The sequence below is a fragment of the Nicotiana tabacum genome, chromosome 24 (genome assembly GCF_000715075.1).
Source record: "Nicotiana tabacum cultivar K326 chromosome 24, ASM71507v2, whole genome shotgun sequence".
In the NCBI taxonomy this organism is placed as follows: Eukaryota; Viridiplantae; Streptophyta; class Magnoliopsida; order Solanales; family Solanaceae; genus Nicotiana; species Nicotiana tabacum.
The window spans coordinates 47,989,170-47,999,544 of record NC_134103.1 but is presented as its reverse complement, the minus strand read 5'-3'; the positions used below and the strand labels follow the sequence as shown (position 1 = coordinate 47,999,544).

General features: G+C 36.9%; 1 protein-coding gene and 1 long non-coding RNA gene across 2 annotated transcripts; one reads left to right on the top strand and one right to left on the bottom strand.

Annotated features, from left to right (window-relative positions):
* The first annotated feature begins 838 nt into the window (after positions 1 to 838).
* Positions 839 to 5,545, top strand: LOC107822520 (serine/threonine-protein kinase AFC2-like). Its single transcript, NM_001326097.1, is given in 12 exon segments — positions 839 to 1,009; positions 2,027 to 2,213; positions 3,098 to 3,124; positions 3,209 to 3,362; positions 3,456 to 3,504; positions 3,600 to 3,714; positions 3,920 to 4,011; positions 4,139 to 4,295; positions 4,386 to 4,450; positions 4,559 to 4,656; positions 4,731 to 4,833; positions 4,916 to 5,545. Coding segments are annotated over 12 exon segments (1,296 nt in total). The 5' UTR covers positions 839 to 910; the 3' UTR covers positions 5,066 to 5,545.
* LOC142178418 (uncharacterized) lies at positions 5,366 to 9,056 on the bottom strand. The gene is made up of 3 exons (XR_012706554.1): positions 8,925 to 9,056; positions 8,272 to 8,357; positions 5,366 to 5,503 (listed from the first exon to the last, which is right to left on the bottom strand). It is a non-coding gene; the product is annotated as an uncharacterized LOC142178418 (long non-coding RNA).
* Positions 9,057 to 10,375: the final 1,319 nt, after the last annotated feature.

Here is a 10,375-nt window from a genome sequence, read left to right as displayed (position 1 = left end):
GCAAGCATCTAAAGAAAAGTCTTGCAGATGCTTCCTTTCTTCTATAAATAGAGGATTTTTCAGTTCATTATGTACATTAGTTTGAAGTTGAATAAAAATATCAATCTCCCTCTATACTTGTCTTCGATTTATTTACTTTACAATTTTTATTTTATAACAAAGGCTATATATATCCTTTATTTCGGACGCGACATCAACTAAAGTAATATTTTTAATAAACTTTAAAATCAGATATTCTCAAATTCGTTATGCGGAAGCTCTTTAATGCCATGTTATAATTATCAGATTTTCTTTTTCCTATCCTTAGAGTGAGGTTTGAAAAAATGTCGAGCATTCCCCTTGGTATGAGGTATAAGGTGAGATAAGATGTAGGATTAAATTTATACCTTGTTTGGTTAGAGGTAGGATAAATTTATACCTCCAACCAAACAAGGTATAAATTTAATCCTAGATTTAATCTAGGAAATCCCATCTTATCCCACCTTATCCCATCAAATGTGGGATTATTTTATTCCATCTCTCATGTGGTATAAATTAGTCCCGAGATTATAATTCTAAAATTATAATCCCAGGATAATTTAGTCTCATACCAAACTACCCCGGAGGAATAGAATATTCGGAAAGGAAACCATAGAAGAAAACAATTTATAGGTAAAATAGAAGAAAAATAAAAAGAAACAACCACATAACTCAACCACGGTTAGTTTCCCTAACCCCGACTTTATAAAGTCGGCTGAGACGGTCCTGATTAAACTTCAATTACTAATCCAACGGTGGAGCATCAATCAAATAATGTGAATCGTACGCCGCATCGAGCTCCACACCATTAGCTTTCGCTGCTCCTTAGCTCACAAACAAATTGGGGATTAGGGTTTTTTCTCTCTTTACAAATTACGCATCGATTTGATATATGGAAATGGAATACGTAACGGAGTATCCACGTCCATACATGGATCGTCGTCCCAAGAAGCGTCCGAGATTAGATTGGGATCCTTCCCATACTCCCAAGGTACTCCTTTTATTCCTTTTCCGTCGTTATTTTTTGTATTAATTTTACTCATTTTTTTCCTTAATTTCTGAGAAGTTTTTCGAAAATGAAACATATTTAGCTCAATTACTAGTAATTTTTTATTACAATTGATGTTAAGTATCAACGAAAGTTTTGGTGTTATTGATTTTGTTTTTTGTTCGAAAAATGAAAAACATTTAGCGGAATTTCGAGGGTTTTGATTACAATTGAAGTTACGGTTCAATGAAAGTTTTGGTGTTACTTTTCTTGGGAGAAGTTTGACAAATGACCCAAAAAGTGTTAGTTGGATGCTGAGTATTTTGATTAAAATTGAAGTTCTGGTTCTATGAAAGTTCTCGTGAACCATATGAGGTTTTAAGTTATTGGTGAATAAAAGATAGGATTTTGGAGGATAATTTGATGCTTGAGTTATTGGTTAGAACTGCAGATTTCAGTTTGAGATATATATTGGATATCTTCCGATAAAATTTTGTTTGTTTAATTTGGATCTGATGTTTGACTCCATGAATTCGGGGACTTTACTTTGAGGAAAAATAATGAAATTAAAAAACAAATCCGGCTGAAATCTGTAATTTTATAAGAACATTATTTCTTAAGGTTCTTTTGAGTATCATTGGCATCTGAATTTTGCGTGGTTAAACATTGAATTGAATCATGATGAAAAGGTAAAAAAAATCTCGTTGGAATAGGAAGATTTATGAGCGATTTAAACTGAAAGGTGCAGTAGCATTTGACCAGTCATCAATCTTATGATGTTGGTGTGAGAATATTTGTTGCGTGACAAATGTTTGTTGTTTCTCTCGTGTCAATAGTTTTGTACCAATTCAATGGTCTTGTCTAGCTTAGTGAGTTCGTTGTTGAGTTGGGGATTGCGTGAAAATATTCATCTTGGTTGTTACTCTTGCAAATATTTCAAAATTCAGTTTAGTTTTAAATATAGGGTAGATTTTATGTTATATCTTTTTCAGAAGAATATGAATGAATGGTTGTCTGTAGGCTCAGTCAGGAATATATTATGGGCAAGAGGTTGGCAATTCATCGAGCTATGTGCATTCAAGGTTACTACCCGATCATGATAGTTTATATGTAAAAGGACTGGCTCAAAAAGGCTCTCCCCCACGGCGAGATGATGACAAAGATGGACATTACATGTTTGAGCTTGGAGAGAATTTAACTACTCGCTGTAATTACAAATTTTTTTCATCACCATGTTATATATGTGATAGGTTCTGCTTGATTAAAATATGTGTGAGGTTCATTTTGGTTGGCTCTTATATTCCAGTTGTTTATGGAATTACTAAGTAATTTTGGAGACAAGAGTGAGTTGCTCTAGTGGTAAGCACCCTCCACTTCCAACCAAGAGGTTGTGAGTTCGAGTCACCCCAAGAACAAGGTGGGGAGTTCTTGGAGGGATGGAGCCGAGGGTCTATCGGAAACAGCCTCTCTACCCTAGGGTAGGAGTAAGGTCTGCGTACACACTACCCTCCCCAGACCCCACTAGTGGGATTATACTGGGTTGTTGTTGTTGTTGTTGTTGTTGTTGTTGTTGTTGTTGTTGTTGTTGTTGTTATGTAATTAGCAAGTAGAAACCAAAAAATGCATAGAAAATCAGCTATTCTTTCTGATCATTTTGCATCTTGTATATGGAAGTATCCCTTTTTTGTTGCAAGATATACCTCTACTTATCGGATAAAGTAAGTGAATAAGATCCTAATAGTGAAGGAATACGTTTTCTTCTCAACGTTCTATTTTTCTTCTCTGGCATAATAAGTGACTACTACCTTATCAAAAAAAATGAGGTTGCACATTGTTTTATAGATGTTGTTTTGCTTGCATGAACTTCGGGAATTGACCTTCCTTCCTATTCTAGTGAGGACCAAACTAAGGATTAAGATATCTCTCCTATACCTGACAGAATCTTGAAGCTTTTCCAATTTCAAAAACTCATTTCTCATCATGTCTATATGAGACAACATAACCTGAAGTCCTTTAGTTTAATTGCATTTTGCAAGTATACGCCTATCTCCTCCATAATATTCTCACTCATTTTCATTCCTGTAATTGCAGATAAAATTCTCAAAAAGATTGGTGAAGGTCAGTCTAAATTTCTTTTCTTAATATACGATTTAATCGCTCTTGTTTGGCCATGGATCTCTCTTCAATTTTATAGTTCACCAGGTACCTTTGGGCAAGTTCTAGAATGCTGGGACAGAGAGCAGAAGGGATTTGTTGCCATCAAAATTATCCGAAGTATCAAGAAGTATCGTGAAGCGGCAATGGTAGAAGTTGACGTGCTTCAGTTGCTAGGGAGATATGATAGGGGTGGAAGCCGGTATGTCTTGTCTATGTTGTATATAGTGTCTCTTCTTCATATAAATAAATGCAAGCTTGCATGTGATGGTTAAAAGAAGTTCCTTCTTTGCAGTTGTGTCCAATTACGGAACTGGTTTGATTATCGTAACCATATTTGTTTAGTAAGTATATTGTTGATTTGTGGTAACCTGATTTCCCCAACTTTGTGAATTCTATGGGGACTTAAGGCTTGCAATGAATTTAATGGTCTTAACAGGTGTTTGAGAAGCTTGGGCCAAGCTTATTCGATTTTCTACGGAAAAACAGTTATCGCGCATTTCCGGTTGATCTAGTTCGTGAAATTGGGAGGCAATTGTTGGAATGTGTAGCATGTGTGTGGTCTATACTTCTTCAGTTCACTTTTCTAGTATCAGATACTTGGCCATTTTTTGTTCTCTTGGTCTCAAGAATTCACCTTTTGCATTATTCTTTTCTGGTTTGTTAGTAAAGTTGCAATCTTTATATTGCATTTGCCACCACTGCATTGGAGACACTTTATTGTAAACTGTGAATGCTTATTGTGGCCTTTGTTTTCAGTCATGCATGATATGCGTCTCATCCATACGGATCTTAAGCCCGAGAATATACTCTTTGTTTCTGCAGACTACATAAAAGTGCCTGACTACAAGGTATGTAGAGTTCTGCTTTTCAAGCTCTTAGGAGTGTGTTATACTCTTATAATAACTAGAATTAACTAGCCCTCTGGTGATCATGCCACATCATTTAAATCTCTGTTGTTCCTTTACTTGTCTTTAGGGTACACCATGGTCACACAGAGACAGATCATTTTCTAAAAGGTTACCAAAGTCAAGTGCTATCAAAGTAATTGATTTTGGTAGTACTGCTTACGAACGACCAGATCACAACTATATTGTGTCCACACGACATTACCGTGCACCTGAAGTTATTCTTGGTGTGTTAAGATTTTCTTCCCCTTTCAACGAAGTCTCGCTAATTTAGCGTTGTCCTTTTACTTGATTACTGGGTTTTATGTTTGTTTCAGGCCTTGGATGGAGCTACCCGTGTGATTTATGGAGCGTGGGCTGCATCTTGATAGAACTATGCTCGGTAGTTGCTAGCATCTGATTTTCTCATTAATCTGTTTGTTCTGAGCCAGATGTTAATATGTTGATGGAAGACACACTGGGTATTCATTCATGTGTGGTGGTTTTGCAGGGTGAAGCTTTATTCCAGACACACGAGAATTTGGAGCACCTGGCGATGATGGAAAGAGTATTGGGTCCACTACCATCACAAATGTTAAAAAGAGTGGAGTGAGTGCCATTTTAGTATGTTCATGTCATCATATACTATCAGAAATTAACTTATCCCTTTTTCATTTGGATAGTCGGCATGCGGAGAAATATGTAAGGAGGGGTAGATTAGACTGGCCTGAAGGTGCCACTTCCAGAGAGAGCATAAAGTCTGTGATGAAGCTGCCTCGTCTTCAGGTGGATTAATAATTTGTATGCACTTTAATACTTGTTTTTCATATGCCAAAATCTTATGTGAATTGTCTGGGCTTTGGTGCAGAATTTGGTGATGCAGCATGTTGATCATTCAGCTGGAGATCTTATAGACCTGTTGCAAGGCCTCCTTAGATTCGATCCATCTATCAGGATGACTGCTCATGATGCGCTACGGCATCCCTTTTTCACCAAGGACCAATATCGGAGGTTATAAGAGGACGAACTCTTGTTTGTCATCACTCCTGCATCAGTTCATACTTGCATTACAGTCCCAAGGTATCGAGTTATTTGACATTTCTATGAGAGAAGATAGTTGGTGAAGTATTGTCCGTCCTTTGAGGAGAACTTGCATGTATTACGCTTGAGAGAGTGCCCTCTTTCGCGATCTCTTATGAAATTCCATTGTTGTGGTAATTCCAAATTTTTGTTCAACCCTTTTGCCTTCTGCAATAAGATTATCATATAGGTATCAAATACATGATCATGATGTATGTCTATTTTGGTCTGATAGTGCCATCATCTTCCATTTGGATCAACTTGTCTTGCAACCTCTCCAAGATTCTGCTGCTGCTGAAAGCATATCGATTAGCCTGGCTGTGTTCTAGTTTGAATTTGCAGTCCGCACATGAGCTTGTTTACTTTAGTTTGGTCCCTATGACAAGTGTAGATTTTTACGACATTTGGAGTTTTAAAATAATAAAATAAAAAAAGAAAAAACTGCCTGTTCAGATTGAGAAGTAGTTTCTTCCTAATATGCTAGTCTCTTATAAAAACTGCCAATTTAAAGTACTAATATTTTTTATAAAGAAAATAATTTGAATTCGAATTTAAAGATAAAAATATTATTTTGAGTTTAGAGATGCAAAATATTTGCGTTGAGATAAAAGAAATTATTAAGAATATCAGTAGATTTATATAATAAAACTAATAAATTTATTCACACGGTTATAAATTAAAGACATCAATGAAATTAGAAATAATCTTTTTATATTTTCAATCTCAAAAAAAAAAAGAAATGATTTTGTGTCTGCATGATTCTCTCGGTCTAATTTTATATTAGATACATATATATATGGATACTGACCTTTTGTTCATTAGATAGTGAAACCTTTTTATTTCTGAATTTTCTTCTTTTTGAATAAAACAAAATGAAATGAAAAGAAAAGATCAAGAAAAAAAAAGAGTGAAGAAACTACTAACAGAACAAAGCAAATCAAATAAGTGCCAAAGGCAAGTTGCTATTTCAGTCCACTACCGAGGAGGTAGGATGGCAGTTGGTCAGGACGGTAGTTGGAGTCGGTGGCTCTCCCAAGGTTTCCTCATTTGAGATTTCTGGGGAAGAGGATCAAGTTGGCCCTTGCAAACAGATTGATGCACTATCTCCTTTCAACCCTTTGAGAGAAATGCGGCAAAAGAAAAGGAAGGAAAATCAATTGACCGACCCCATCATCTCCACCGCGTAGGAACTACGAGATCACCCTAAGGACACCTTCGGTATCCAAGGGTCACAGACCGACCATAGAACCCTGTTCAATAAGTGAAACGCATTAGCTGTCCGCTCTCAGATTGGGTAGTTAGGGTCGGAGAAGGGCAATGACTCATTCTTAGTTATAATGAGATTCCAACTCAGCACCTTTTGAGTGAGATTTGAGAAGAGTTGCTCTTTGGAGAGCACAGTACGATGAAAGTTGTAAGCTGTGTTCGAGAGTTGTAAGCTGTGTTCGGGGGGGAGTTATTGTCTATCGTTGGCCTCTATGGTAGAATCAGTCGGGGGACCTGAGAGGCGGTGGTTTACCCTGCGGCGGATGTCAGCGGTTCGAGTCCGCTTATCTCCAACTCGTGAACTTAGCCGATACAAAGCTTTATGATAGCACCCAATTTTTTCGAATCGGCGGTTCGATCTACGATTTATCATTCATGGACGATGATAAGATCCATCCATTTAGCAGCACCTTAGGATGGCATAGCCTTAAAAGTGAAGGGTGATGTTCAAATGAGGAAAGGCTTACGGTGGATACCTAAGCACCCAGAGACGAGGAAGGGCGTAGTAATCGATGAAATGCTTTGGGAAGTTGAAAATAAGCATAGACCCGGAGATTCCCGAATATGGCAATCTTTCGAACTGCTGCTGAATCCATGGTCAGGCAAGAGACAACCCGGCGAACTGAAACATCTTAGTACGTAGCTAGGGGGGGAGGGGGAGGGGAGTTATTGTCTATCGTTGGCCTCTATGGTAGAATCAGTCGGGGGACCTGAGAGACGGTGGTTTAGCCTGCGGCGGATGTCAGCAGTTCGAGTCCGCTTATCTCCAACTCGTGAACTTAGCCGATACAAAGCTTTCTGATAGCACCCAATTTTTTCGATTCGGCGGTTCGATCTATGATTTATTATTCATGGACGATGATAAGATCCATCCATTTAGCAGCACCTTAGGATGGCATAGCCTTAAAAGTGAAGGGCGATGTTCAAATGAGGAAAGGCTTACGGTGGATACCTAAGCACCCAGAGACGAGGAAGGGCGTAGTAATCGATGAAATACTTCGGGAAGTTGAAAATAAGCATAGATCCGGAGATTCCCGAATATGGCAATCTTTCGAATTGCTGCTGAATCCATGGGCAGGCAAGAGACAACCCGACGAACTGAAACATCTTAGTATGTAGCTAGAGGAAAAGAAAGCAAAAGTGATTTCCGTAGTAGCGGCGAGCGAAATGAGAGCAGCCTAAATCATGAAAACGGGGTTCTGGGAGAGCAATACAAGTGTCGTGCTGCTAGGCAAAGCAGCCCGAATGTTGCACCCTATGAGAGAAGTAAGGAGGTCAACCTCTTTCAAATATACAACATGGATTCTGGCATTGTAGTTGGACTCTCATGTCGATTCGAATGAATCATCCTTTCCACGGAGGTAAATCATCCAAATTTTGTCTCGGTAGAACATGTATTTCTATTACTATTGTTATATAGTTCTTTTCTACTACTGTCCTTTTTCTTTTTATATTTTTTTCCTGTCACTGTTCTTCTTTTATTTTCATTTCTAATTGCTCCTCTCAATTCTCCATGCCTTAAATAAGCTTATATTCCAAAAAAGTCATATTTCTTTCCGACTTTCCGTCTCCATAATTTATAACATTGCCTTCTCTTGTGCCTTTCTATTTTTCTATCGGAACTCCTCCTTCATCTTTCTAATTTTCACTTGACTGTGAGACTCATTATAGTTGTCGCTTGTAAGGTTACTGATTTTGACTCTTTTGTTGCTTTGTTCGGTGTTACATGTAATATTTCATTCACATCTACCTTAACGCCATCTTCATTTGTGAGGTACCCTCCTACTGCAAGCACAAATCAGAAATATACTTGTGCCAAGTGTTACATTGAAATATTTAATTCTGGGATCATTAAGCTATCAGGATAAAATAGCTTACCTAGTAGGAGAAACTTCGTACAAGTCGGCAGTTTCAAGCTCGTGTTAGTTCCTTGGTATGCTTCTTTCACCTTCAAACACCTAAAACTACATTTGGTAACTTATGAGACACAAAAATTAATTGTGAGAGAAACAGGGAAAAAGTATTCTCATGGTTACTTATAACTTATTTAATACAAATATTAACGGGCGAAACATGAGAAAACTATTCTCATAGTTTAAGTAACCGCACCTTAATTAACATTGGTTGTAAAAGTTTGGGACTTCATGACTGGAGCATGAGTATTTCTTGGAATTAATCTTTTCATAACCCATCCGACTGTACGTTTCACTAACCAAACTCAACGGAGTAATTCATACACAAGCATCTCCACGAAAATAGAATTAAATATAATAATATTTTTATGTTGAGCATATAAGAACAAAGATCTCTAAAAAGAAATTAAAAAGCAATATTTCTAGACGGTACTGTTGAACTTGTGTTAACAGAATAGTTGGAATAATGATCTCTTGGCTAAATGACGGACTTCTTCATGACAAAAAATTGATGAGTATGAAACATGAAAAATAAGACAAATATACAAGTAGAAAGATATTGAGAAAATAACAGAACCACAAATAGGTTGTTAATGTGAAGATCGTCTTTAAACTCACTGTGTGAAGTAGCACGTCAAGGAAATTTTGTGCTCTGCATGCATGTTTTCTCTCCTTCTCTTACCCAACAACCACAAGTTGTTATATATTCAACCTCCATAAGTCACAACTCTTTATCTCCATAACTCCAGTCAAATATTTAATGAGTTTCTTATTAAAAGTTCTGTTTAAATATGTACTGTTTCTTTCGTCCATATTCACCAAGTTATGCATATTGGAATACTGCTTCAGATAGTGCTGGTCTATTATCTTTAATTTTGCCATTACTCTCTTTTAAAAGAGAAAGACGTTAAATCTTTTTTTGGCTGGCAGATTAAAGTGTCGGATGCTTGAGATGATGTAACAGAAGAGGCGCCTTTTCAATTCGATAAGGTGCCTTTTTATTTCTCCTTTGTATTATTTAGTACGCACGATAACTTAAATTCAGTAATTACCGTTTTCATTTTATAATTAGAGAAGGTTAAAAAAAGGAGAAAAAGATAAATGTATTTCCTTGCCAAAGAGAGGTGCCAAGTCAACACTATTTGTCCCTCCTTTATATTATATCAAGAGAGCTAGTAAAATTACTTCTCTGTTTATATTTTGAAAAAAAAATAAAATTACAATTTGATTTAAATATGATAGTATTTTGATTATATGTAAAATTCAAAATGAAGAAAATTAATTGAAATATTATAGTAGACAAAATGTACAAAGATAAAAATAGAGATAATCTGAGGATATTTCAACTTTGAACTAATTTAGGAAATAAAATAACCCCACAAGGCCTAAGCAAAACCACATCATGCGTGTGAATAATCAATTCATCTCACAACCCATCATAGCATAAGGAAGTAACACATGAAACAGATCAAGGCATGAACAACATCCACTTCGCCCGATGACACACCCGTAAGAAATGCTCCACTAAGTGAGCGAATCCAATCTAGTGTAGAATACACATTCTCATTAGGCCTACCAATGGGCCTCCAAACCGATTCATGTCATACCAAGATAAGTCAATAGCCATTCAAAAGTCTACGGTGACTCTAACTATGCTACACACAAATCAACTATCAATTCCTGAACACACTTTCACGGTCTGCAACCAAAGGTATAGTCCTCCTCTCAGAAATAAAATCTCCAAATCACGATAATACTACAATGTCCATACCTGATCCCTAACTCTTTCTCGTAAATAACTGACATATCACGCATACACAATCATCCCATGGTAAATACTCCCATAACCTTCTGTACCAAGTAGCAAAACCTGAACAGTGCCTACCTGCCATGCGATTCCTGTAGTTCTAATCAAGTATCCACAATCAGTACACAATGCATCTTCCACGAAAAACACCCCTCTCAGGAGATACAAAATAGTGCTAGCGTTCTCTTAAACACCTTATATTTTCCATGTTGTATAGAACTCATGACATTCCTTCGAAACTGCACTGCAGCCTCATTCATGC